General features: G+C 55.4%; 4 protein-coding genes across 8 annotated transcripts; 2 read left to right on the top strand and 2 right to left on the bottom strand.

Annotated features, from left to right (window-relative positions):
- Positions 1-6: 6 nt before the first annotated feature.
- LOC129130622 (retinol dehydrogenase 16-like) lies at positions 7-2,268 on the bottom strand. The gene is made up of 4 exons (XM_054649149.2): positions 1,953-2,268; positions 1,373-1,631; positions 550-713; positions 7-398 (listed from the first exon to the last, which is right to left on the bottom strand). The coding sequence occupies exons 1-4, from the start codon at positions 2,266-2,268 to the stop codon at positions 181-183; spliced, it is 957 nt and encodes a 318-aa protein (XP_054505124.2). The 3' UTR covers positions 7-180.
- Positions 2,269-3,441: 1,173 nt separating this feature from the next.
- On the top strand, positions 3,442-14,410 carry PRIM1 (DNA primase subunit 1). 4 transcript variants are annotated; one of them, XM_054649147.2, is made up of 12 exons: positions 3,442-3,598; positions 4,154-4,308; positions 4,385-4,491; positions 4,571-4,644; positions 5,664-5,800; positions 6,534-6,592; positions 7,583-7,692; positions 9,266-9,487; positions 10,670-10,739; positions 12,508-12,593; positions 13,473-13,571; positions 14,234-14,410. In XM_054649147.2, exons 1-12 carry the CDS (start codon positions 3,496-3,498, stop codon positions 14,251-14,253), a joined length of 1,242 nt encoding a protein of 413 aa, XP_054505122.2. In that variant the 5' UTR covers positions 3,442-3,495; the 3' UTR covers positions 14,254-14,410. The 4 variants fall into 4 exon arrangements, 3 of the variants coding, with proteins under 3 accessions (XP_054505122.2, XP_077048719.1, XP_077048720.1); XR_013185849.1 differs by lacking the exon at positions 10,670-10,739; XM_077192604.1 differs by having other exon boundaries at positions 13,473-14,410.
- A 624-nt stretch (positions 14,411-15,034) lies between these two features.
- NACA (nascent polypeptide associated complex subunit alpha) lies at positions 15,035-26,250 on the top strand. 2 transcript variants are annotated; one of them, XM_054649103.2, is made up of 8 exons: positions 15,035-15,120; positions 15,494-15,565; positions 24,851-24,936; positions 25,027-25,104; positions 25,325-25,471; positions 25,608-25,736; positions 25,911-26,033; positions 26,123-26,250. In XM_054649103.2, the coding sequence occupies exons 2-8, from the start codon at positions 15,496-15,498 to the stop codon at positions 26,135-26,137; spliced, it is 648 nt and encodes a 215-aa protein (XP_054505078.1). In that variant the 5' UTR covers positions 15,035-15,120; positions 15,494-15,495; the 3' UTR covers positions 26,138-26,250. The 2 variants fall into 2 exon arrangements, with proteins under 2 accessions (XP_054505078.1, XP_077048759.1); XM_077192644.1 differs by lacking the exon at positions 15,035-15,120 and adding an exon at positions 15,138-15,363.
- Positions 17,861-23,524, bottom strand: LOC143696451 (uncharacterized). Its single transcript, XM_077192722.1, has 2 exons — positions 22,483-23,524; positions 17,861-17,868 (listed from the first exon to the last, which is right to left on the bottom strand). Exons 1-2 carry the CDS (start codon positions 23,516-23,518, stop codon positions 17,861-17,863), a joined length of 1,044 nt encoding a protein of 347 aa, XP_077048837.1. The 5' UTR covers positions 23,519-23,524.
- Positions 26,251-26,269: the final 19 nt, after the last annotated feature.

Here is a 26,269-nt window from a genome sequence, read left to right as displayed (position 1 = left end):
CTCAGCCAGGAGGGGACAGGGCAAAATTTATTCAGGACAAACCCATCTGTGAGCAGGGGCCAGAGGGTCGGACATAAATGCAGTTACAAACTCAGTGTGGCCCTGCCTGCAGGCAGTTCCGGATCCAGCTGTGTGTTACTGGATCTCCCTCTGATCCCGGCTGCCAGCTGCAAGCCCGCCTCAGGCTTTGCCAACAGATTTGGGGTAGAACATGGTGAACAGGGCGTCGGTGAGGGCTGAGGGCAGGTAGCTGAGGGGCAGGTAGAGCAGCTTGGCGTCCCAGCCGGCCGAGTAGCGGCTCCGGGGGTGCAGGCTGGTCAGAGCGTGCTCCATGCAGTTGGTGACCAGCGACAGGTTGGCGTTGTAGCCCTTCTGCAGCACCTTGAGCGTGGAAACAACTGCAGAGGCAGAAAACACCACTGAGATCCTGGAGCTGGGCAGAGCCAAGGGGCTCCAGGGGGTTTTGGGGCAGTGGGACCCCCATGGGACGCCATGGGCCTTGAGTCAGGAGACAAAGAGAATCACTCAGCCTTTGGGGGAGCTACTTACAGTCCCTCAAGTAGCTCTCCCCATAACTCTCTTTGATCTCTGCAGGAAGCTTCTCCCAGCTGGCACAGAAATTCTTCTCCAGGTTCTCAAGGTTGGTGATCATGGTTTTGAAGTAGCCTGGCTCGATCACACAGACCTTCACCCCAAAGTTTTGCATCTCGAGCCTGGAAGGGATTGAGCCCCGTGGGACATGGGAGCAGCACCCGAGGGTGCCAGTGCCAGCATCTCCCATAGCATGGAGCCTCTGGAGTGCCAGAGGCGTGGAGCAGAGCCTGACCATGCCAGTGGACGTTGTGCCAGCCTGGCACACGGCTGAGATGGTGCTTCAGTAAACATTTGGCTCAGCTGGTGGGAACGTGGGTTGGGAACCAAGCAAACAAACATTTGCCACATCTGGATGGGTTGGGAGCAAAGCAAAGCTCGGGGCAGCAGGGCCAGTGTCCACAGGGGAGGCTCCATGCCCACATCTCCCATGGGATGAACCTCATGCCAGAGGCATGGAGCAGATCCTGACCACACCAGTGGACGTTGTACCAGCCTGGCACATGGCTGAGATGGTGAGCCAGCAAATGTTTGCCACATCTGGATATGCAGGGAACAAAGCTCGGGGCAGCAGGGCCATGTCCAGCAGGGCCTTGGACAGGGCCAATGTCCACAGGAGAGGCTCCATGCCAGCACAGAAGCTGCTCACTTCAGCAGAAGATATGAGACCGACCTGTGCTCGGTCACGGCTGTGCGAGGATTAGAGCTGACAGCTGTGCCAGACAAAGTCCAGAAAAACAAGTTGGGGAACCATGATGGAGAGCTGTTGTTCCAGACTTACCTGAGGCTGTCAGAAAAGGCTTCCACGCCGTACTTGGACATGCAGTAGCCTCCACCAAAGAAGGACACGCGGCCCATCACGCTGGCCACGTTGACCACGCGGCCCCGCGCCCGCCGCACCAGCGGCAGGAGGCTCAGAGTCACCTCCACCAGCCCCACCAGGTTGACATTCAGCACCTTGACAAAGTCCTCCTTGCTCAGCCACTCGTTTGGAGCGGTGGGGATGGCGATGCCTGCGTTGTTCACCAGCCCCCAGAGCCCTGCGGAGGGGATGGGATGAGCTGAGGCTGTCCCAAAGGGCACAGCCCAGTGCCAGTTGAGTGGGCAAGGTGGCAGGAGAGCTGTTGGGGCAATCAGCTCCTAATTAGCGGGTTTTCAGGGAGAAAAGGCTGAAAGCTGAACTCTCAGCCCGGGCAGCGCTCCTGCAGGAGCTGATGGCAGACGGATGTCGCCAGAGAAGCGACAGGCATTAATTCCAGAGCCGTCATTGCCCCGCAGCCTGGCAGGGGAAGCCAGGGGGGACACCAGGGTGACACCAGGGTGACGCCAGGGTGACACCAGGGCTATCGAGCCCTGTTTACCTTGATCCCCCACACGCTCGCGGACCCAGGCGGTGGCATCGGCGATGCTCTTGCTGCAGGTGACATCCAGCAGGACGGTCTGCAGGCGCTCGGAGGTGACGGCCCGCAGCTGCGCGGCCCCGCTGGCCGTCAGGCAGGCGGCCAGCACCCGCAGCCCCCGCGCGTCCAGCTGCCGAGCCAGCAGCTCCCCGAAGCCGCTGTCGCATCCCGTGATCAGCACGTGCTTCTCCGAGAGCCGCGGCACCGTCTGCCGCTCCCGGTGCCAGCGGCGCAGCAGGAGCAGCCCCAGCAGCGCGGCCACCACGTACAGCCACATCCTCGGCGGTGGCACCGGCACCGCTACCGGGATGGGGAGAAGGACGCGACCGGGAGAGCTTTGTCCTGACCTTGGCCTTTCCCTCTGGGCGCTGTTAATAATTAATTTGCGGATTCCGGGGCAGATCGCGGAGATACAGCTGGGCCTCCGGACGCTACCAGGATCCGGGAGCGGCTCCGCCCCGTCCTCTCTCGGAGCTCGTCCCGCTGCTGCCGCCTGGAGCTCGCCGGGCTGCGGGCGGTGTCCCGGGATGTGTCCCGGGGCTTCGCTCTTGCGGGGAATCGTTAACGGGAGCGCGGCAGCGCCCGCGCGTTACCGCATCGCTGCGCTGCCCTCCCGGGAAACCCCCGGACCCCGGGACCATCCCGGAGCACGGAACAGCCCCGGGAGCCCTCCGGATCACGGGACTGCCCCGGGACCCTCGCAGATCCTGGGACTACCCCGAAAGCCGGGACCAGACTGGACCTCAGCACCCGCGGGTCTACCGGACCCCGGGACAGCCCAGGACCGCGCGTCCAGGGACCCACCGGGACCCCGGGACCACCCCGGAGCACGGAACATCCCCGCGCCCCCCCCGCACCGGGAGCCCTCCGGATCACGGAACAATCCCGGGACCCTCGCAGATCCTGGGTTCACCCCGAAATCCGGGATCCCCCCGGAGCTCAGCATCCCCGGATCTACCGGACCCCGGGACAACCCAGGACCGCGCGTCCGGGGACCCCGGGACCATCCCGGACAGCCCCTCCTGGGACCCCCTTGGACCCCGGGACACCCCCGGACCCCCACGCCCCCGGATTTCTCCGGACACCGGGACACCCCCGGACACCGGGACATCCCGGGACCACCGCGCTCCCGGACCCACCCGCCCCGGGGCATTGCGGGACCCCAAAATCCCCCCTAAACTCAGCCCCCCCGGCTCCCACCCGCCTCGGGACCCCCTCACATCCCGGGATATCCCCGCACCTCAGCACCCCACGACCCTCCCGGTCCCGGGACCCCCCAGACCCCACGACCCCAGACCCCGGGACCCCGCAGACCCCGGGGCATCCCCTCCCGTCCATCCCGGGACCTCCCCGGTGCTTTGCTCTCCTCCCACTCCCCTCGAGCCGCGCACTCCCGGTTCCCGGTGCCCCCCGCCCCCGCGGCCCGGGGCCGGACTACAACTCCCGGCATCCCCCGGGGCTGGCGCCGCCGTTTCCCGCCGCCTCCCGGCGCTCCGTTCCCGCCATGGCGGGGTTCGATCCGGCGGCGCTGCCCGAGCTGCTCCCGGTCTACTACCGGCGGCTCTTCCCGCACGGCCCCTACGGCCGCTGGCTCAGCTACGGCGGCGGTGAGCGGGGCGGGGAACCGGTACCGGGCAGAGGGTTCTACCGGGGACCGTGATACCGGGCAAGGGAACCGATACCGGGCAGGGGGTTCTACCGGGGACCGTGATACCGGGCAAGGGAACCGATACCGGGCGGGGGGTTCTACCGGGGACCGTGATACCGGGCAGGGGGCACCGATACCGGGCAAGGGAACCAACACTGGGCAGGGGGTTCTACCGGGGACCGTGATACCGGGCGGGGAGCATCGATAACGGGCGGGGGGCGCCGATACAGGGGGAGAGGCATCGATACCGGGCTGGGGTCATCGATACAGGGGGAGAGGCACCAGTACCGGGTGGGGGGCACCGATACCGGGTGGGGGGCACCGATACCGGGTGGGGGGCACCGATACCGGAGGGCATCACCGCGATGCCGGATCCCAGCGCACCTCGGGGTGCCGGGACGGGCGGTGCGTGGATGCACTGACCGGGACACCGGGAGGAGCAGGGAAAGGGGGGTTTGGGGGTGACTGTAATGGGGGGGTTTGGGATAGCCTTGACCCCTCTCGGTCCCTGCAGTGAAGAACTACTTCCAGCTGCGGGAATTCTCCTTCACCCTGCGGGACGATGTCTACCTGCGCTTCCAGTCCTTCAGCAGCCCCCAGGAGCTGGAGCGGGAACTGCAGAAGATCAACCCCTACAAAATCGACATCGGGGCCGTCTATTCCCACCGGGTGAGTCCCGGCCACCGTGCTGGGGGGGTCTGCAGGGGTCTCTGGCCACGCTGAGCCCATCCCGTCCTTCCTGCAGCCCAACCAGCACAACACGGTGCACCTGGGAGCCTTCCAGCCTCAGGAGAAGGAGCTGGTGTTTGACATTGACATGACGGATTACGATGATGTCAGGACGTGCTGCAGGTTCTTCGGGGGGTCCTGGGGCTGGGAGGGGGTTCAGGGGTGTGGGGTGTCCACCTGAGCCCCCTCATTGTGCCCCCAGCTCGGCTGATATCTGCTCCAAGTGCTGGACGCTGATGACCATCGCCGTCCGCATCATCGACCGCGCGCTCGTGGGTGAGGGCCTTGGGGACACATGGGGCATGTCCAGGTCCCACAGATGCCAGAGAATTCACAGAATTTATAGAATGACCAGTCTGGAAGGGAATTTTAAGGTTATCAAGTCCAACCCAGCCCCAACACTTCAACCAAACCACAGCACTTAGGGCCACGTCCAATTTTTGTTAAAGGCATCCAGGGATGGTGACTCCACCACCTTCTGGAAATTCCCAAAATTCACAGAATTTATAGAATGACCAGTCTGGAAGAGAATTTTAAGGTCATCAAGTCCAACCCAGCCCAAACAACCTCAACCAAACCACGGCACTGAGGGCCAGGTCCAATTTTTGTTAAAGGCATCCAGGGATGGTGACTCCACCACCTCCTTCTGGGAATTCCCAAAATTCACAGAATTTATAGAATGACCAGTCTGGAAGAGAATTTTAAGGTCATCAAGTCCAACACAGCCCAAACAACTCAACCAAACCACAGCACTGAGGGCCACGTCCAGTTTTTGGTAAATGCATTCAGGGATTGTGACTCCACCACCTCCTTCTGCCCTGGGAATTCCCAAAATTCCCAGAATTCACAGAATCATTGGGTTGGAAGAGAACTTTAAGATCACCGAGTCCAACCCAGCCCCAAACACCTCAACTAAACCATGGCACCAGTGCCACATCCAGGCTTGTTTTAAACACATCCAGGGATGGTGACTCCGCCACCTCCCCAGGCAGAACATTCCAGAACTTTATCACCCTTCCTGTGGAAAAACTTTTTCCTAATATCCAACCTAAATTTCCCTTGGCACAGCTTGAGGCTGTGCCCTCTGGTTCTGTCAGTGCTGCCTGGAGAAAGAGCCTGACCCTCTCTGTGGGAAATGCATTTGTAGAAAATTTTTAAAATTTGAGAGAAGGTTCACATCGTGTGAACGCTTTGGGTGGTCACCACATCCTGTCCCAATGTGGCATCCCCCAAAGCCATCTCTGGCCCCCAAAACCCATGTGTGTGTCCCCCAAACCCCATGTGTGCCCCCACAGAGGACCTGGGCGTGCGGCACCGCCTGTGGGTGTACTCTGGCAGGAGGGGTGTGCACTGCTGGGTGTGCGACGACAACGTCAGGAAATGGTCCCCAGCCCTGAGGGCAGCTGCTGTGGAGTACCTGAGCCTGGTCAAGGTGGGTTTGGGCACCCCTGAACCTGGTCAAGGTGGGTTTGGGCACTCCCTGAGCCTGGTCAAGGTGGGTTTGGGTACACCTGAGCCTGGTCAAGGTGGGTTTGGGCACTCCCTGAGCCTGGTCAAGGTGGGTTTGGGTACCCCTGAGCCTGGTCAAGGTGGGTTTGGGGGGCTATGGGTACCCCTGACCCTGGTGAAAATGGATTTATGGGGGTTTAGGTACCCCTGAGCCTGTGGAAGGTGGGTTTGGGGGGGTTTGGGTACCCCTGAGCCTGGTCAAGGTGGGTTTGGGCACCCCCTTATCCTGGTGAACGTGGGTTTGTGGGGCTTTGGGTACCCCTGACCCTGGTGAAAATGGATTTATGGGGCTTTGGGTACCCCTGAGCCTGTGGAAGGTGAGTTTTGGGGGATTTGGGTACCCCTGAGCTTGGTGAAAATGGGTTTATGGGGCTTTGGGTACCCCTGAGCCTGGTGAAGGTGGGTTTGTGGGGTTTTGGGGAACCCCTCACCCTGGTGACAGTGGGTTTATGGGGGTCCAGGCACCCCCTCATCCTGGTAAAGGTAGGTTTGAGGGCTTTGGGCACCCCCTGATCCTGGTGAAAGTGGATTTTGGGGGGTTTGGGCACCCTGCCCCTGGAGCAGGTGGGTTTTGGGGGTTTTGGGCACCCTGCCCCTGGAGCAGGAGGGTTTGGGGTGCCCAGGCCCCCCAGCCTGAGCCCCCCTGTATCCCCCAGGGTGGTGCAGACACGGTGAAGAAGGTGAGCCTCTCCCAGCCCGTGCATCCCTTCATCAGGTGGGTGAGGATTTGTCAGATTAAACCTTTTTTGAACCCAAACACGGGACAAGTGAGAGGCATTTGAAAAGTTTTTATTCTAAAAAGTAAAAGTTTTTATACTGAAAACTATTCTAAAAATTTTGGTTTAATTCTTACTAATTTTTTCTTTTAATTATTGTTAATATTAATTTTATATAAATTATATATATATATATATTATAAATAGAAAAATATATATTTTTAAAGTAATATATTTTATATATAATATATAATGTATATATTATTTTATCAATGTACTTAATATATATTACATACACTAATATAACAATATATACATTGTATAATATATAATGTATATATTGTTATTTTAATAGATATGTTATATATTAATATATAGTATTATATGTTATATACATTAATATATTAATGTTTATTATTATCTATTATATACATACACTATAATATATATAATTATATATGATTATATATAATTATATATATTATAATGTGTCTATATAATAGATAATAGTAAACATGAATATATTTCATTATGTATATTATATATTATGCCTTAACTATATATTATATATAATGTATATAATGATATGTATAAAATATATCTTTTATATATATAAAATTAAAATATATATAAATATATAAAGTAAATATAAGAATGAAATTATAAATATATTAAAATAAAGATGAAATATGTAATTATAATATATATTATATTATATTATATTATATTATATTATATTATATTATATTATATTATATTATATTATATTATATTATATTATATATAAGGAAAAAATATAAAAATAAATATATAAATACAAAATATCCATACTAAAAATATATATTTATAACACCAGCATGAACGACACCATCTCTATTATCCCCCCCTTTGACTTAAGACTTAAAAATAGAATAAAACTTTTTGCAAAGCCTCTCACTTGGCCCATATTTGTGCCCAAAAAGTCCCTTTTTGCACTGATGTGTCCCCAGGCGCTCGGTGGCCGTGGTGCAGGAATACTTTGAGCAGCATGCGCTGCTGGGCCAGGACATCCTGGGCAGCCCCGAGAGGTGGGACAAGGTGCTGGCCCTGCTCCCCGAGGGTATCCTTCCAGGTGGGGTTAAAATTGAAATACGGGGTTAAAATGTGGGGTTAAAGTTGAAATACGGCATTAAAATATGGGGTTAAAACATGGGGTTAAAGTTGAAATATTGGGTTAAAATATGAGGTTAAAATTGAAATATGGGGTTAAAATATGGGGTTAAAGTTGAAATGCGGGGTTAAAATATGGGGTTAAAATATGGGGTTAAAATTGAAATATGGGGTTAAAGTTGAAATATGGGGTTAAAATGCGGGGTTAAAATGTGGGGTTAAAATTGAAATAAGGGGTTAAAATATGGGGTTAAAGTTGAAATACGGGGTTAAAATATGAGGTTAAAATTAAAATATAGGGTTAAAATGTGGGGTTAAAGTTGAAATACGGGGTTAGAATATGGGGTTAAAATTAAAATACGGGGTTAAAATATGGGGTTAAAATTGAAATATGGGGTTAAAATATGGCGTTAAAATATGGGGTTACAATGTGGGGTTAAAGCTGAAATGTAGGGTTAAAATATGGCGTTAAAATATGGGGTTAAAGTTGAAGTACCGGGTTAAAATAGGGAGTTAAAGCATGGGGTTAAATTATGCAGTTAAAATATGGGGTTAAAATATGGGTTTAAAATTAAAATATGGGATTAAAACTTGGGGTTAAGATGGGGTTGAAGCATGGGGTTAAAATGGGGTCCTGGAAGGGTAAATGCGGTCATAGAAGGGTAAATGGGGTCCTGGAAAGGGTAAAACAGATCCTGGAAGGGTAAATGGGGTCCTGGAAGGGTAAATGGGGTCCTGGAAGAGTAAATGGCATCTTGAGGGGTAAATTGGGTCCTGGAAAGGCTAAATGGGGTCCTAGAAGGGTAAATGGGGTCCTGGAAAGGGTAAAAGAGATCCTGGAAGGGTAAATGGGGTCCTGGAAGGCTAAATGGGGTCCTGGAAGGGTAAACGTGCTCCTGGAAGGGTAAACGTGCTCCTGGAAGGGTAAATGGGGTCCTGGAAGGGTAAACGTGCTTCTGGAAGTGTAAACATGATCCTGGAAAGGGTAAAAGAGATCCTGGGAGGGTAAATGAGGTCCTGGAGGGTAAATGGGGTCCTGGAAGGGTCAATGTGATCCTGGAAGTGTAAACATGATCCTGGAAAGGGTAAAAGAGATCCTGGAAGGGTAAATGGGGTCCTGGAAGGCTAAATGGGGTCCTGGAAGGGTAAACGTGCTCCTGGAAGGGTAAACGTGCTCCTGGAAGGGTAAATGGGGTCCTGGAAGGGTAAACGTGCTTCTGGAAGTGTAAACATGATCCTGGAAAGGGTAAAAGAGATCCTGGAAGGGTCAATGCGGTCCTGGAAGGGTAAATGCGGTCCTGGAAGGGTAAATGGGGTCCTGGAAGGGTCAGTGCGGTCGTGGAAGGGTAAATGCAGTCCTGGAAGGGTCAATGCGGTCCTGGAAGGGTAAATGCGGTCCTGGAAGGGTAAATGGGGTCCTGGAAGGGTCAGTGCGGTCGTGGAAGGGTAAATGGGGTCCTGGAAGGGTCAATGCGGTCCTGGAAGGGTGAATGGCACGGTGGCTGAGCCTTGACGGCCCTCAGAGCTGCGGGAGCCGCTGCAGGCGGAGTTCCCCCGCAGGAAGGACTCGGTGCAGCGCTGGGAGCTGCTGCGGGCCCGCGCCGAGCGGGAGCGGGAGCGGGGCCGGGCCGGGCACCCCGAGTGGGAGGTGATGCTGCAGCTCTGCTTCCCCCGCCTGGACTGCAACGTCAGCAAAGGGCTCGGCCACCTGCTCAAGAGCCCCTTCAGCGTGCACCCCAAAACAGGTGGGCATGGGGGGAAGTGGGGTTGGAGGGTGGGGGAAAGGGAGATGGAAATGGGAAAGAGTTTTAGAAATGGCTTTGTGAGTAAGAGTGGATAGGTGTAAAAAAATGGCTTTATAAATAAGGCAGGATGGTTTAGGGGCTGTAATTATGATGTGGTGGAGTGAAGGAATAGTGGAATAACTGTTGTTGTAAATTGTAATTATTATTAGAACTATTATTAGAATTATTATTAGAATTATTATTATAAGTTAGTTTATTATTTTATATTATACTATATATAATGGATATAATTACATATGTATTTTGGTATGTAAAATATATCAAATTTATAATAAATTGATATATAATTTATTTTTAATGTAGAAATTATTTTAAATTGATACATTAAAAATGAATTTATATATAATTTATATAAATTTATATATAATATTTGAATTTATAATTTATTTTAAATTTATAGAGATTTTATTATGAATTTATATGTAATTTATTTTTAATGTATAAATTATTTTAAATTTAGACATTAAAAATAAATTTATATATAATTTATATAAATTTATATATATAATATTTTAATGTATAATTTATTTTTAATTTATATAAATTTTATTATGAATTTCTATATAATTTATTTAGAATATATAATTTCTTTAAGATGTATATAATTTTAATTTAAATTTATATATAAATTCTTTTAAATATATAATTCATTTTAAATTTATATAGAATTTTTGTATGAATAATATGTACTTTTAGATATATAGCAATATATATTAATATAATATATTCTATAATGCTTTAAATTATATATTAAAATATATATAAAGTATATATATTTACTATAGAATCATATATATTATATGGATAATTTAGATATAAGTTATAAATAATATATTACATATAATAAATTAAACTATTTAATACTATACCAATATGAATATCCTTATTTATTATATTAATGCTATATGATAATTATTATAAATTACTATAGATCATGATTCTGATTATTATAATTATTTTTTTTATTAATTGCATTTATTATTGTAATTATACATCATAACAGCTGTATTATCCCACCATTCACATAAAACTAAAAACAAAACACAACTTTTTAAAACACCTCTCAGTTACCCCATGTCCAAGCCCAAAAAACCCTAAACCCACAACCCCGCTGTGTCTCAGGGCGCATTTCAGTCCCTCTGGACCTGCAGAAGTTGGATGAGTTTGATCCATTCTCCGTCCCCACCATCACGTACGTCACTGGGAGCACTGGGGGGTCCTGGTGCTGCCAGAGCCCCCCAGAACCCAAAACCCTAAACCTAAACTGAATCCCAAACCCTAACCCAAACCCTAAACCCTAACTGAATCCCAAACCCTAAACCTAACCCAAACCCAAAACCTAAACTGAAATCCAAACCCAAACCCAAACCCTAACCCTATCCCATCACATACGTCACTGGGAGCACTGCGGGGACTTGGTGCTGCCAGAGCCCCCCAGAACCCAAAACCCTAAACCTAAACTGAATCCCAAACCCAAACCCTAAACTGAAACCCAAACCCTAAACCAAACCGTAAACCTAAACTGAATCCCAAACCCAAACCCAAACCCTAAACCCTAACTGAATCCCAAACCCTAACCCAAACCCTAAACCTAAACTGAAATCCAAACCCTAACCCAAACCCTAACCCTATCCCATCACATACGTCACTGGGAGCACTGGGGGGGTCCTGGTGCTGCCAGAGCCCCCCAGAACCCAAAACCCTAAACCTAAACTGAAACCCAAACCTAAACCCAAACCTTAAACCTAAACTGAATCCCAAACCCTAACCCTAAACTGAAACCCAAACCCTAACCCAAACCCTAAACCCTAACTGAATCCCAAACCCTAAACCTAACCCAAACCCTAAACCTAAACTGAAACCCAAACCCTAACCCAAACCCTAACCCTAACCCATCACGTACATCACTGGGAGCACTGGGGGCTCCTGGTGTTGCCAGAGCCCCCCAGAACCCAAAACCCTAAACCTAAACTGAATCCCAAAACCCTAAACCTAAACTGAATCCCAAACCCTAACCCAAACCCTAAACCCTTAACATTAAATCTAAACTGGAACCTGACTCTGACCCTGACCCAAAACCTGATCCTAACCCTTAACTGAAACCTGACTCTGACCTTGATCCTGACCCCAACTCTAACCCTGACCCTAATCCTACCCTGACCCTAAACCTTACCCTTATCCCAACCTTAACCCTGACCCTAAACCTTACCCTTATCCTGACCCTGGCCCCAAACCTACCCTGACCTTAACCCTACCCTAAATCTGACCTTAATCCTCACCCTAACCCTGATCCTAAACCGTGACCCTAACCCTAACACTGACCCTAAACCTAACGCTAAATCTGACACTGACCCTAAACTTATCCTAAACCGAACATTAACCCTAACCCTAACCTTGACCCTAAACCTGACCCTAACCCTAACCCTAACCCCTAACCTTGACCCTAACCCTGACCTTAACAATGACACTGACCCTGACCTTAAACCTGATCCTAACTCTGACCCTAACCCTACCCTGACCTTAACCCCACCCTAAACCTGACCTGGACCCTAACCCTGACCTTAATCCTACCCTGTCCCTAAACCTGATCCTAATCCTCACCCTAACCCTGACCCTAATCCGACCCTGACCCTGACCCTTATCCTAACCCTAATCCTGACCGTAACCTCTAAACCTGACCCTAATCCTCACCCTAACTCTGCCCCTACTCCTAACGCTGACCCTAAACCTGCCCTGTTTGTCCCATGTCTGTGCCATGTCTGTGCCATGTTTGTCCGTCTGTCCCGTGTCTGTGCCATGTCTGTGCCATGTCTGTGCCATGTCTGTCCCGTGTCTGTGCCATGTCTGTCCCGTGTCTGTCCCGTGTCTGTCCCGTGTCTGTCCCATGTCTGTCCCGTGTCTGTGCCATGTTTGTCCATCTGTCCCATGTCTGTCCCGTGTCTGTGCCATGTCTGTGCCAGGTCTCTGTGCCAGGAGCTGGACGCGGCCGGCAGCGATGGCGAGCAGGATGGGGAGGGGGACACCGAGCCCAAGCGGCGCATGAGGGGTGAGGGGGGGGGTTTGGGGTGGGGTTTTGGGGTGGGGTTTGGGGTTTGTGCTCAGGGATGGGGTTTGGGATCAGAGTTTGGGGTGTGGGGTGGGGTTTGGGGTCAGGGATTGGGTTTGGGGTCAGGGTTTGGGGTGTGGGGTGGGGTTTGGGGATCAGAGTTTGGGGTTTGGGGTCAGGGCTTGGGGTCAGAGATGGGGTTTGGGTGTCTGTCCCTTTGGATTTGAGGGTCAGGGCTGTGGTTTTGGGGGTCATGGGTGTGGTTTGGGGGTCAGGGCTGTGGCTTTGGGGGTTAGGGTCAGGGTTTGAGGGTTAAAGCTGTGGTTTTGGGGTCAAGGTTGGGATTTTGGGGGTCAAGATTGGGATTTTGAGGATCAGGGCTGTGGTTTTGGGGGTCAGGGGTGGCATTTGGGCATCAAGGTTGGGGTTTTGGGGGTCGAGGTTGGGATTTTGAGGGTCAAGATTGGGATTTTGAGGGCCAGGGCTGTGGTTTTGGGGGTCAGGGATGGCATTTGGGGATCAAGGTTGGGATTTTGGGGGTCAAGGTTGGGATTTTGGGGGTCAAGCTTGGGATTTTGAGGGTCAAGGTTGGGATTTTGAGGGTCAGGGCTGTGGATTTGAGGGTCAGGGGTGGCATTTGGGGGTCGAGGTTGGGATTTTGGAGGTCAAAGTTGGGATTTTGAGTGTCAAGGTTGGGATTTTGGGGGTCAAGGTTGGAATTTTGAGGGTCATGGCTGTGGTTTTGGGGGTCGGGGCTGTGGGTTTGGAGCTCAGGGCTGGGGTTTGGAGTTCAGGGCTGGGGTTTTGAGCTCAGGGCTGGGGTTTTGGAGCTCAAGGCTGGAGTTTTGGGGTCCCCTCACCCCCTCCCCACACCTGCAGACTACAGGAGGACCAGCCTGGCCCCGTTTGTGAGGCTCCTGGAGCAGTTCGTGGAGGGGCTGGAGAGCACCCGGCGGGGAGAGCGCATCCGCCGCAGCGGTGGGACCCCAAAAACCACCCCAAAAACCACCCCAAAAACCACCCCAAAAGGGGCCCTCTGCCTCTGAGAACGGCTTTGGGGGGCTCCTGTGGGACGTGGGGGTCGGGCCTGCTGGATTTGGGGGTTTCTGATTGGATTTGGGGTCTTTCCCTTTGGATTTGGGGGTCTTCCCCATTGGATTTGGGGTCTGTCCTTCTGGATTTGGGGTCTTTCGTTGAATTTTGGGTGTCTGTCCCTTGGGATTTGGGGTCTGTCCCTTTGGATTTGGAGTCTGTCCCATTTTATTTGGGGGTCTTTCACTGAATTTTGGGGGCTGCCCCATTGAATTTCGGGGTTTCTCATTGGATTTGGGGTCTGTCCTGTTGGATTTGGGGGCATTTTATTGAATTTTGGGGTCTGTCCCTTTGGATTTAGGGGCATTTTATTGAATTTTGGGACCTGTGCCTTTGGATTTGGAGTCTGTCCCATTTTATTTGGGGGTCTTTCACTGAATTTTGGGGACTGTCTCTCTGGATTTGGGGGTATTTAATTGAATTTTTGGGGTTTGCCCTGTGGGATTTGGGGGTTTCTCATTGGATTTGGGGTCTGTCCCTTTGGATTTGGGGGGTTTTAATCGAATTTTGGGGTCTGGAAAAACCTCTCCATTTCTCCCTTTTTGCAGATCTCCAAGGAGATTTCTGAGGCCTGGATGCTGCCAGTGTTGTCACTGTCACCTCCCCTGGCCATGGGGGTCCCGTGGAGCAGCCAAACCCCCCAGGCCCCCTGTCCCTGCCCTGTTTTTGTACCTTTTGTACCTTTTTTTTTACACAAAAACCATTAAATGTTTCTGTCAGCTTTGTGCTGGGGTGTGCTGAGGAGGGTGGGGGTCCCCTCAGTGTGGGGAGGAGCTGGGGGTCCCTGCTCTGCATTGTGGGGTCACTGCCCCCAGTCCCCTGCCTGGACCCCCTAACCTTGCCCTGAACCCCTGTCCTGACCCTGTCCTGACCCTGTAACTCTGCTCTGACCCCATAACCCTGCCTGGACCCCCTGTCCTGACCCTATAACCCTGTCTTGACCCTGTCCTAAACCTGCCTAGAACCCCTAAACCTGCCCTGACCCTCTAACCCTGTCCTGAGCCCTTAATCCTGCCTGGACCCCCTGTCTTGACCCCCTAAACCTGCCTGGACCCCCTAAACCTGTCCTGACTCCCTAACCCTGCCCTGACCCTGCTGGGACCCCCTGTCCTGACCCCATAACCCTGCCTGGATCCTGCCTGACCCCCTAAACCTGGCTGGACCCCCTAATCTTGAATGGACCCCCTACCCTGACCCCATAACCCTGCGTGGACCCCCTAAACCTGTCCTGACCCCCTGTCCCCCCCCCCCCCGGTTTCTCCCCGCCCTCACGGTGAGGCCCGAGCAGAGCCCGGAACTCCGCAGCGCGGCCGCGGGGGCCGGGCCGGGCCGTTGTTGCCGGGGCTCTCCCCCTGCCCCGGAAGTCGCGCTCCCGGAAGTCGCGCTGCCCTCTCGGTCTCTTTCCGCCGCCATCTTGGGCCCCGCTCCCCGCACAGTGAGTCCCGCGCCGCCATCCGCCGCCATCCACCGCCATCCGCCGCTCAGGGCGCCGCTCGCCGCTAGCGGGATGAGCGGGTGGCCGGGAGGAGCCGGTTGAGGCCATCGATGGGGTCGTGGGAACGCCGGGCAGGGCAGAGGGAGCCGGGGGGAGGAGGCGGCCTAGGCCCGGCACCGGCACCGGGACGGCGACCGAGATCAGGATCGGGATCTGCCTGTGCCGTACGGCCGAGCTGTCTCGGTAGATTTTCCCGGTAGAGGGAAGCGCGCGGTGTCCGAACGGGGTGGGAAGGACGAGTTACCGGTGGTGGCCCCGGGGCTGTACCGGAGCCCCGGCGAGCCCGGGCTTGTCGGTTTGTCCATTCCCGTAGAAATGCCCGGCGAAGCCACAGAAACTGTCCCGGCCACGGAGCAGGAGCTGCCGCAGCCGCAGGCGGAGACAGGTAAGGCCAGGGGGTGCTCCGGGGCGGTTTTGGGGGTGATTCCCGGGATCCCCTCACCCGGCGGGGGAAGCTGCGGCTTCCCGGGGAGGGTGCGCCGGGACCCGGTGGCGGCGGGGGTTGTGTGAGCCCGGTTTGAGTCTTGTCACGTCCTCCGCGGGGGTTTTGGGGTGTCCGTTCCGTGGTCTGGCTTTGGGCCGGTTCTGTGCCGATTTCCCGGCCGGAGCACGCGGGGAACGGGACGGGGGAGCGGAGCGGGGACTCCTCGTGTCCCTAAGTCCCGGCACCGGGGATGGGTCCGAGCTCGGTTTGGGTGGGAGAGGAGGGAAGCGGCCGTGGCCAGGTCGGGGTGTTTAATTTGGGGTCCTGTCCTATGGGATTTGGGGACCTGTCCCACTGGATTTAGGGTCCTGTCTGTAGGATTTGGGATCCTGTCCCACTGGATTTGGGGGGGCTTGTGCCATTGGTTTTGGCGACCTGTCCTATGGGATTTGGGGATTCTGTCCTTTTGGATTTGGGGACCTGTCCCACTGGATTTGGGAACCTGTCCTATGGAATTTGGGGTCCTGTCCCACTGGATTTGGGGATTCTGTCCTATTGAATTCGGGGACTTGTCCCGCTGGATTTGGGATCCTGTCCTATTGGATTTGGGGGGGCCTGTCCCATTAGTTCTGGCAACCTGTCCTATGGGATTTGGGGATTCTGTCCTTTTGGTATTGGAGCCTGTTCTGTTGGATTTGGGGGTCTTGTCCTGTGGGATTTGGGGGTCTGTACCTTTGGATGTGGGGACTTGTCCTGTTGGATTTGTGGGCCTTTCCCATTCGATTTGGGGTCTCTCACTGAATTTTGGGGGTCTGTTCCCCTGGATTTGGAGTCTGTCCCTCTGGATTTTGGGGGTCTTTCATTCAGTTTTGGGGATCTGTCCTGTCAGATTTTGGGGTTTGTCCCATTGAATTTGGGGGTTTCTCCCTGAATTTTGTATGTCTGTCCCTTTGGATTTAGGGGTCTGCCCTATTGGATTTGGGGCTCTCTCACTGAATTTTGGACATCTGTCTTGTAGGATTTGGGGGTTTCTCATAGGATTTGGGGGTTTCTCATAGGATTTGGGGTCTGTCCCATTGTGGGACCACCACAGAGGGCTGGTGACAGAAAGGGGACACAAGCAGGGAGCTGAGTGATGGCTGTTGCTGTGACAGCTGCACCGACGATTCCCAGGAGCTGCTGAGCTCCTTATCCCTCCCAGCGTTGCTGAAATTCCTCTTTGGGGCCCTCCCTGCAATGGCTCCTCTGTCCCTCTCAACTGACAGCTCCCAAAATTCTCCTGCTCCTGGGATTCCTCGGGCAGGATTTTGGGATTCCCAAATCCCCTGATTTGGGATTCCTCCCTTGGGATTCCTCCTTGGATTTTCATCTTTTTCCTTGGAAAAACTGGAGATGTGAGGCTGGTGCACGCTGATCCAGAGGGATTCTGGGCAGAAATCTCCTGGTTTTGGGGAATCTTTTAGCTTGGGATGTTTGAGAAGGAACCAAGCAAAGGTGGGGCTGTGGGGGAGAAGCAGGAATGATTGTGTTCATCAGGAATGTGCTCAGAAGGAACAGGGAGAGCAGGCAGGGATAAAAGATTGTTCTGGAGAGGGTGGCATGGCCTGTTCTGTGCCCTTGGCAGCACTTGCTGCTCCTTTGGGAGGCACCAGAACGTTCCTTGGAGCAGAAAATGTCCTGGCACTGCTGTCCAGCCCTGATTTGGGGTAAAATGGGGGTAAAATGGGGCATTAGCAGCACCTTTCAAGACCCCATTCCTGGGGTAGGGACAGAGATGGCATTCCCTGCATGTGACACTGATCCCAGGGTGGGACAGGGACACAGCACCTGGGAGGGACAGGATCCAACATTTTAGGGGGGTCAGAGCAGGTTTGGGGGGTCCAGGTAGGGTTATGGGGTCAGGAAAGGGTCCAGGCAGGGTTATGGGGTCAGAGCAGGTTTGGGGGGTCCAGGCAGGGTTATGGGGTCAGGAAAGGATCCAGGCAGGGTTATGGGGTCAGGAAAGGATCCAGGCAGGGTTATGGGGTCAGGAAAGGATCCAGGCAGGGTTATGGAGTCAGGAAAGGGTCCAGGCAGGGAACCCCCTCCCCCAGCTCCTCCCCAGAGCAAGGGGACCCCCACCCTTCTCAGCACATCCCAGCACACGGGTGACCAGAAACATTTAATGGTTTTTGTGTAGAGAAAAGTACAAAAGGGACAGGGACACAGCACCTGGCAGGGACAGGATCCATGGAATGGAGCTGGCTCTGGGCTCTGTCACTGCCCTGGGTGGCAGAGAGACCAGAATATGACTGTGACACTGATCCCAGGGTGGGACAGGGACACAGCACCTGGCAGGGACAGGATCCATGGCACGGGGCTGAGCCCAGGGTGGGACAGGGACAGGATCCATGGCACAGGGCTGGTCCCAAGGTGGGACAGGGACAGGATCCATGGCACAGGGCTGGCTCTGGGCCGGTCCCAGGGTGGGACAGGGACAGGATCCATGGCACAGGGCTGAGCCCAGGGTGGGACAGGGACGGGATCCATGGCACAGGGCTGGTCCCAGGGTGGGACAGGGACGGGATCCATGGTTCTGGGTTGGTCCCAGGGTGGGACAGGGACAGGATCCATGGCACAGGGCTGCTCTCAGGGTGGGACAGGGACAGGATCCATGGCACAGGGCTGGTCCCAGGGTGGGACAGGGACAGGATCCATGGCCAGGGTGGGACAGGGACAGGATCCATGGCACAGGGCTGGCTCCTGAGGGCGGCTCTGCAGCTCCCAAGGGCGGTGCCGTGCCCGGGCTGGTTCTGCTGGTTGGACCAGCCCTGCCCGGCTCTGCTGGGCTCTGCCCTCCCTTGGATCTCCTCTGGCTGCTGGGAATGGTGTTGGGGATGTCAGGGCTGTCCAGGCTCTCAGGAGCTGGAGGCTGAATCCCCTCATGGCCCCTTTACTAAATGGTGCCCCTTGATTGCTGCTTAGCATTGGGAATTTCATTGGGAATTTCATTGGGAATGTCAGGGCTCTCTCCAGGCTCTCAGGAGCTCTAGAAGATCAGCCCTGGCATGGCCTCTTCACTAAATGGTGCCCTTTGATTGCTGGTTGGCATTGGGAATTTTGTTGGGAATTTAATTGGGAATGCCAGGGCTCTCTCCAGGCTCAGCCCTGGCACGGCCTCTTCCCTAAACAGTCCCTAAACAGTCCCTAAACAGTCCCTAAACAGTGCCCTTTGATTGCTGGTGGCATTGGGAATTTCATTGGGAATTTTGTTGGGAATTTCACTGGGAATGTCAGGGCTCAGCTCTGGCTCAGGAGCTGGAAGTTGAGTCCTCCATGGCCTTTTCCCTAAACAGTGCCCCTTGATTGCTGCTTGGCATTGGGAATTTCATTGCTCCAGGTACTCCTGTAACCCCTGGTGTGCCACTTGAACCAGCCTGGGCCATTCTGGGGGCTGCATTCCATTAACCCTGACAGCTTCCAGGGAACTGGGGGGCACTGGGGGGCCTGGCCCCACCACCCCCATGTCATTGTGCCCTCCCTGGTTGGAGGGAGGGGGCTCCCAGAGCACTCCCAAGAGTAACTCCACATGTCAGTGGAATTATATTATATTTTAAAATATTTTATTTATTTATAGATTTAATTTTTGGGTTATATTTGACTTTTCCTCCTTCTTCTTGGGTGGATCTTTATGGAGGGAAGGGTCTTCTTGGAGGGAAGGGTCTCCCAGAGCACTCCAGGAGTAATTCCACATGTCAGTGGAATTATATTATATTTTTTTAATATTTTATTTATTTCTATATTTATTTTTTGGGGTTATATTTGACTTTCCCTTCTTCTTCTTGGGTAGATCTTTATATTCTCCCTGCAGCCCAAGGGGTGACCCCAGGCTGGTGAGCAGCCCTGGGTGTCCTGACAGATTCTGGGGCTGCACAGGGGTTGTGACAGCCCCTTTGGCAGGAGGGCAGAGCTGGATCCCTGCATTGCTGGACCTTCCTGGCTGTTCAGGGAGTGCCTGCTGCCATCCAGGGCTCTCAGGAAAATCTGTGTTCTAAAGGGGATGAACGTCCTGCCCCGTGCTGCCCCTGGCAGTGCCTGCTGGGCCAGAAGCCAGAGGAATGCCAGGCCTGGCTGCATTCCCCCCTCCTGTTTCTCCTCCTCCTCTCATGGCTCACTCTGTTTCTCTCCTTTAGCTGCTCTCCATGCTGCTCATTCCCCACCTCTGACTCCATCTCCATCTGCCCAGGCACAGCTGCCCAGCCCTGCCCCAGGCCCTGTGTCCCCTCCCGTGGTGCCAGCTGCAGCCATCCCCGTGTTCTCTGTGCCCCCCCAGGCCCCTGCCCCAGCTCTGCTGGCCTCAGCCACCCCTGCCCCTCCTCCAGCTCCTCAGGCCCCCGTGGCTTTTGCAGCCCCAGGATCTCCAGGGCCTGCCCCAGTGTCCCCAGGGTTCCCAGCTCCAGTGTCACCTGGCCTGGCTGCTGCTTCTGCTGCAGTGACAGTGGCCCCTCTTGTGCCCACAGTGAGCCCCACTTCTCTCCCAGCTGCTCTCAGCTCTGCCATGAAATCTTCTCCCACTGCAGCCTCTGGAGCAGCCCCAGCTCCTTTCCCTCCCTCTGGAGCAGCCCAAACCCCTCTTCTTCCCTCTGGAGGAGCCCCAGCTCCTCTTCCTCCCTCTGGAGCAGCCCCAGCTCCTCTTCCTCCCTCTGGAGCAGCCCCAGCTCCTTTCCCTCCCTCTGGAGCAGCCCCTCTCCTGCCTCCCCCATCCCGTCCCCTCCTGGCCTCTCCCCCAGCAGTGCCCCCCAGTTTGCTGCCAGTGTCCCCCCAGAGTCCAGAATCACCCCCACATCCCACAGTCCCTGTGTCCCCTGCTGCTCCAGCCTCTCCCCGAGCCCCAGCTCCAGCCCTGGTCGGTGCCATCTCTCCCCCCGTCTTCCTGGCTGCCCCCAAAGCTCCTTTGTCACCTCCTATCCCTCTGCTGCCAGCTGGGTCAACCCCTGCTTCCCCAGTCCCACCACTGCTCCCAGTTGCTCCTTCTGCTGCCAAGGCCTCTCCCATGGGACCCCCAGCCCCTCGAGCAGCTCCAGTGGCTCCTGCCCTGTCCCCACCTGCACTGGGAGCTGCCATCTCTGTCCCAGGGCTCCCAGCAGCAGCTCCTCCTGTCCCCTCTGCCAGCTGTGCCCCTGTCACAGCCCCCATGGCAGCTCCAGCCACCCCTCCTGGGGCTAAAACATCTCCTGGGAGCCCAAACACTGCCCCAGCTGCCACCTCTGTCCCTGTCACACCACCCCTGGTGGCTCCAGCCACCCCTCCTGGGGCTAAACCAGCTCCTGGGATCATGGCCACTGCCCCAGCTGCCACCTCTGTCCCTGTCACACCACCCCTGGCAGCTCCAGCCACCCCTCCTGGGGCTAAACCAGCACCTGGGAGCCCAAACACTGCCCCAGCTGCCACCTCTGTCCCTGTCACACCACCCCTGGCAGCTCCAGCCACCCCTCCTGTGGCTAAAACATCTCCTGGGATCCTGGCCACTGCCCCAGCTGCCACCTCTGTCCCTGTCACAGCTCCCATGGCAGCTCCAGCCACCCCTCCTGGGGCTAAACCAGCACCTGGGAGCCCAAACACTGCCCCAGCTGCCACCTCTGTCCCTGTCACACCATCCCTGGCAGCTCCATCCACTCCTCCTGTGGCTAAACCAGCACCTGGGAGCCCGGTCACTGCCCCAGCTGCCACCTCTGTCCCTGTCACAGCCCCCATGGCAGCTCCAGCCACCCCTCCTGTGGCCAAACCAGCACCTGGGAGCCCGGTCACTGCCCCAGCTGCCACCTCTGTCCCTGTCACACCATCCCTGGCAGCTCCAGCCACCCCTCCTGGGGCTAAAACATCTCCTGGGAGCCTGATTACTGCCCCAGCTGCCACCTCTGTCCCTGTCACACCACCCCTGGCAGCTCCAGCCACCCCTCCTGGGGCTAAACCAGCACCTGGGAGCCCAAACACTGCCCCAGCTGCCACCTCTGTCCCTGTCACAGCCCCCATGGCATCTCCATCCTCTCCAGCTGCCCCTCCCTCAGCCAAAGACGCTGCCAAGGGCTCTGTTGTTGCCTCAGCTGCCGCTCCAACTCCTCCCAGCCCAGCTCCAGCCACCCCACCTGCAGCCAAAACTGCTCCCAAGAGTCCTGCTCCTTCCACCCCATCCCCTGCCAGCCCAGCTCCTGCAGCTCCAGCAGCCAAAACACCCCCAAAGAGCCCTGCCAAAGCCACCCCCACTGAGGACAAGGCACCCCCAAAGAGCCCTGCCAAGGTCACCCCCACTGAGGACAAGGCACCCCCAAAGAGCCCTGTGAAAGCCACCCCCACTGAGGACAAGGCACCCCCAAAGAGCCCTGTGAAAGCCACCCCAGCTCCACCAGCCTCTCCTGAGGATAAGGCACCCCCAAAAAGCCCCAATGAGGCCAAGGCACCCCCAAAAAGCCCTGGCAAGGCCACCCCTGCTCCACCAGCCTCTCCTGAAGAGAAGGCACCCCCAAAAAGCCCCACTGAGGCCAAGGCACCCCCAAGAAGCCCTGCCAAAGCCACCCCTGCTCCAGCCACCCCCACTGAGGACAAGGCACCCCCAAAGAGCCCTGTGAAAACCACCCCAGCTCCACCAGCCTCTCCTGAAGAGAAGGCACCCCCAAAAAGCCCTGCCAAAGCCACCTCACCTCCAGCAGCCTCTCCTGAGGATAAGGCACCCCCAAAAAGCCCCAATGAGGCCAAGGCACCCCCAAAAAGCCCCACTGAGGCCAAGGCACCCCCAAAAAGCCCTGCCAAGGCCACCCCAGCTCCAGCTTCCCCTGGAGCAGCCAAAAAACCTCCCAAGGGCAGCCCTGTCACTGCCCCATCCTCTCCTGTGGCTCCAGCACCTTCAGCTGCTCCTGCTGAGGCCAAAACACCCCCAAAAAGCCCTGGCAAGGCCACCCCAGCTCCAGCAGCCTCTCCTGAAGAGAAGGCACCCCCAAAAAGCCCCAATGAGGCCAAGGCACCCCCAAAGAGCCCTGCCAAGGCCACCCCAGCTCCAGCTGCCCCTGCTGCAGCCAAAGGATCTCCAAAGAGCCCTGCTGAGGCCAAGGCACCCCCAAAAAGCCCTGCTGAGGCCAAAACACCCCCAAAAAGCCCTGCCAAGGCCACCCCAGCTCCAACCACCCCCAGTGAGGCCAAGGCACCCCCAAAAAGCCCTGTCAAAGCTACCCCAGCTCCAGCCACCCCTACTGAGGCCAAGGCACCCCCAAAAGGCCCTACTGAGGCCAAAGCACCCCCAAAAGGCCCCGCAGAGGCCAAGGCACCCCAAAAAAGCCCTGTTGAGGCCAAGGCACCTCCAAAAGGCCCTGCTGAGGCCAAGGCACCCCCAAAAGGCCCTGCTGAGGCCAAGGCACCCCCAAAAGGCCCTGCTGAGGCCAAGGCACCCCCAAAAAGCCCCGCAGAGGCCAAGGCACCCCCAAAAAGCCCCGCTGAGGCCAAGGCACCCCAAAAAAACCCCGCTGAGGCCAAGGCACCCCAAAAGAGCCCCACTGAGGCCAAGGCACCCCCAAAAAGCCCTGTAAAAGCCACTCCCCCTCCAACCACCCCTGCTGAGGCTAAGGCACCCCCAAAAAGCCCCGCTGAGGCCAAGGCACCCCCAAAAAGCCCCGCAGAGGCCAAGGCACCCCCAAAAAGCCCTGCCAAGGCCACCCCAACTCCAGCAGCCACACCCCCACCTCCTGCCCCAGCTTCTGGTGCCCCTCCAAAGCCCCCAAGCCCCGCCAAGAAGCAGCAGCCCCTCCCCAATAACAAGGTGGCCAAGCCCCCCCCGAAACCCGCGCCCGGTGACGATGACGAGGAGCTGCCACCTCTGCTCCCACCCGAGCCACCCGTGCTGCTGGAGCTGTCCCCTGCCACGGGGGTGCTGGCACCGCAGCCCATCCTCAAGAATGACAAGGGTATTTTTGGTTTTTGTGCATGGAGTGTCACTGGATGCCCACGGGGTACTAACGGCGTGTGCCCGGCGTGTGCCAGGGGGTGGGTGGGGACAAGGGGTGAGCACGGTGCCAGCGGTCACTAACGCGTGTCCTCGGGCACGGAGCACGGCCTGGCGGTTGTGGTTTGTGGTTTGTGGTTGGTTTGTGGCATGGGCACTGCAAAAATGAGATGAGATGAGATGAGCTGGCTTCACACTGAGGAGATGCCCACGTGCCTGGCACTGCTGCGTGTGTGGTGTGGCCTCGTGGTGGCAAACTGGGATGTCCCCACGCTGTGCCTGAAGTGTTGGCACACCTTGACACCTGCAGAGAGGTTTGCCAAGGCTCCTGTGTGCCATGAGGGCCGAATCCAGGTAATGGCTGCACGGGAGCATCGGGGTCACCTCCTCCAGGTGGCCTCCGAGTTTGGGGACACCCAGCTCTGCTGCAGTAACTGGTGTGGTCAGTGCCGTGGGTCACAACTGCAGCTGGTGGCCCTCAGGTCCCCTGAGAGGGGTTTGGGGTTATCCCAGATCATCCTGGATAATCTCAGGTTCTCTGAGGGGGGTTTGGGGTTATCCAGATCATCCTGGATAATCTCAGGTCCCCTGAGGGGTGTTTGGGGTTATCCTGGTGGCCCTCAGGTCCCTGAGGGGGGTTTGGGGTTATCCAGATTATCCTGGTGGCCCTCAGGTCCCCTGAGGAGGGTTTGGGGTTATCCTGGTGGCCCTTGGGTCCCCTGAGGGGGGTTTGGGGTTATCCCAGATTATCCTGGTGGCCCTCAAGTTCCTGAAGGGGGTTTGGGGTTATCCCAGATCACCCCTGCAGTGAAGCCACAGATGTGCAGCGCCCTGGTGGCTCTTTGAGTGGGGTCTTGGTGCCCTGTGCCAGCTCTGGCTTTGAGGGGACTCAAGAGAGGCCCTGTCACACTGAACTGCCACCTCCTCCTTGGGCTCTGGCTTTGAGGGGATCAAGAGAGGCCCTGTCACACTGAACTGCCACCTCCTCCTCCTCAGGCTCTGGCTTTGAGGGGATCAAGAGAGGCCCTGTCACACTGAACTGCCACCTCCTCCTCCTCGGGCTGGTGCCCCAGGCTGGAGCTCCCTCAGGATCCATTGCAGAGCCTCTGGGCACCTTTTGGGGCTGCTCCCACCATGGCAAGGCTGGGAACCCAGCGGTGCCACCCTGCTGGTGGCATTCAGAGTGCAGGGAATGCTCTGTCCACCCCCTAACTGGGCTGACTGGTATCAAACCAGTGTGCTTGGGCCTTGCTGAGTTGGGCTGTGTGTCTCTGCAGGGTCTGGCACAGAGTCTGACAGCGATGAATCCGTACCAGAGCTCGAAGAGCAGGACTCCACGCAGGCCACGACGCAGCAGGCACAGGTAGGGCAGGTGGCAGAGGCCATCCAGGGTGGATCAGAGTCCCTGCCGTGTCACCCCAGCACCGTCACTGATCCTTTTCCCTCCCTGCAGCTCGCGGCAGCAGCCGAAATAGACGAAGAACCCGTCAGCAAAGCAAAACAGAGCCGGAGTGAGAAGAAAGCTCGCAAGGTGAGGCGGCTTCATCTGTCCCAGGGCTCAGAGGGACACTGGGGACCTCAGCAGTCCTGGACTGGAGTGTTCCTGCAGCTGCTCCGTGGCAGTAAATGCACATTTCCATGTGTATCCACGCAGCAAATGTTGGATCTGGAGTTTGGAGAGAGGATTGGGCACATCTGGGCTGGCTCCAGAGCTCTTCTTCCCTCAGTGACGTTTCCCTGGTGTTTTTCAGGCAATGTCCAAGCTGGGCCTTCGCCAGGTGACAGGAGTGACCAGAGTCACCATCCGGAAATCCAAGAACATCCTGTTTGTCATCACAAAGCCAGACGTGTACAAGAGCCCGGCGTCAGACACCTACATTGTCTTTGGAGAGGCCAAGGTGAGCCCACCCTGCTGCCAGCAGGGCTGGCTTCTCCTTCCTGTCACCTGTGCACTGCGTGGCTCCTGCCAGGGAATGTGCTGGCACTGCCCAGGACTGGCAGCACTCGCTCCTTTTCTTCTCTTCCCTCCTGCAGATCGAAGACCTGTCCCAGCAGGCTCAGCTGGCAGCTGCTGAAAAGTTCAAAGTGCAAGGAGAACCCGTTTCCAACATCCAGGAAAACACACAGACCCCCACGGTGCAGGAGGAGAGCGAGGAAGAGGAGGTGAGGCCTTCCCCAGCCTCTCCGTGGGGTTAATCCACAAATTCCTCTCCTTCATCAAAGGGAGAGCACCAGGTCCCGCCCTGGGGGTGTTGACAGTGCAGGCCTGACCTCCTGGCTCCCAATCCAACCCCAAGCCTGGAATGGCACCAATCCCGGGCTCTGTTTCTCTTTCAGGTTGATGAAACCGGCGTGGAGGTGAAAGACATCGAGCTGGTGATGTCGCAGGCCAACGTGTCGCGGGCGAAGGCCGTGCGAGCCCTCAAGAACAACAGTAACGACATCGTAAACGCGATAATGGTGAGCCCCGGGGGGCAGCAGCTTTTTGGGGGGTCCCTGAGGGGAGCTGCTGCCTCTGAGCTGCCTCCTGACTCCCTTTCTCCCCACAGGAACTGACGATGTAGCCGCCGGAGGGAGGAGCCTTTTTTGGTGTTTCAGAGAAGAGTAAAATACGACTAAATTTAAAATTTGTACTATTTCTATCGGTTAATAAAGTTGTGGCTTCTTGTTGGTGAAATCACTGCTCTGTGGTGCTT

The sequence above is a fragment of the Agelaius phoeniceus genome, chromosome 35, assembly GCF_051311805.1.
Source record: "Agelaius phoeniceus isolate bAgePho1 chromosome 35, bAgePho1.hap1, whole genome shotgun sequence".
In the NCBI taxonomy this organism is placed as follows: Eukaryota; Metazoa; Chordata; class Aves; order Passeriformes; family Icteridae; genus Agelaius; species Agelaius phoeniceus.
Note: the sequence above shows the minus strand (reverse complement) of the source record. Positions and strands in the feature narration are given on the sequence as shown.

What these genes read in the sequence shown, in the direction of transcription:
- NACA (XM_077192644.1), top strand. Translation starts at nt 15,231, where the DNA reads ATGGGGTCGTGGGAACGCCGGGCAGGGCAGAGGGAGCCGGGGGGAGGA. An exon ending in CCACGACGCAGCAGGCACAG is followed by an intron (nt 24,937 to 25,026) that starts GTAGGGCAGGTG and finishes CCCTCCCTGCAG; the next exon opens with CTCGCGGCAGCAGCCGAAAT. An exon ending in TTGTCTTTGGAGAGGCCAAG is followed by an intron (nt 25,472 to 25,607) that starts GTGAGCCCACCC and finishes TCCCTCCTGCAG; the next exon opens with ATCGAAGACCTGTCCCAGCA.
- LOC143696451 (XM_077192722.1), bottom strand. Translation starts at nt 23,518, where the DNA reads ATGGGCTGCGGTGCCAGCACCCCCGTGGCAGGGGACAGCTCCAGCAGC.
- PRIM1 (XM_077192604.1), top strand. Translation starts at nt 3,496, where the DNA reads ATGGCGGGGTTCGATCCGGCGGCGCTGCCCGAGCTGCTCCCGGTCTAC. An exon ending in GGGCCGTCTATTCCCACCGG is followed by an intron (nt 4,309 to 4,384) that starts GTGAGTCCCGGC and finishes TCCTTCCTGCAG; the next exon opens with CCCAACCAGCACAACACGGT. An exon ending in AGTACCTGAGCCTGGTCAAG is followed by an intron (nt 5,801 to 6,533) that starts GTGGGTTTGGGC and finishes TGTATCCCCCAG; the next exon opens with GGTGGTGCAGACACGGTGAA.
- LOC129130622 (XM_054649149.2), bottom strand. Translation starts at nt 2,268, where the DNA reads ATGTGGCTGTACGTGGTGGCCGCGCTGCTGGGGCTGCTCCTGCTGCGC. An exon ending in GCCTTTTCTGACAGCCTCAG is followed by an intron (nt 714 to 1,372) that starts GTAAGTCTGGAA and finishes AATCCCTTCCAG; the next exon opens with GCTCGAGATGCAAAACTTTG. An exon ending in GGAGAGCTACTTGAGGGACT is followed by an intron (nt 399 to 549) that starts GTAAGTAGCTCC and finishes CTGCCTCTGCAG; the next exon opens with TTGTTTCCACGCTCAAGGTG.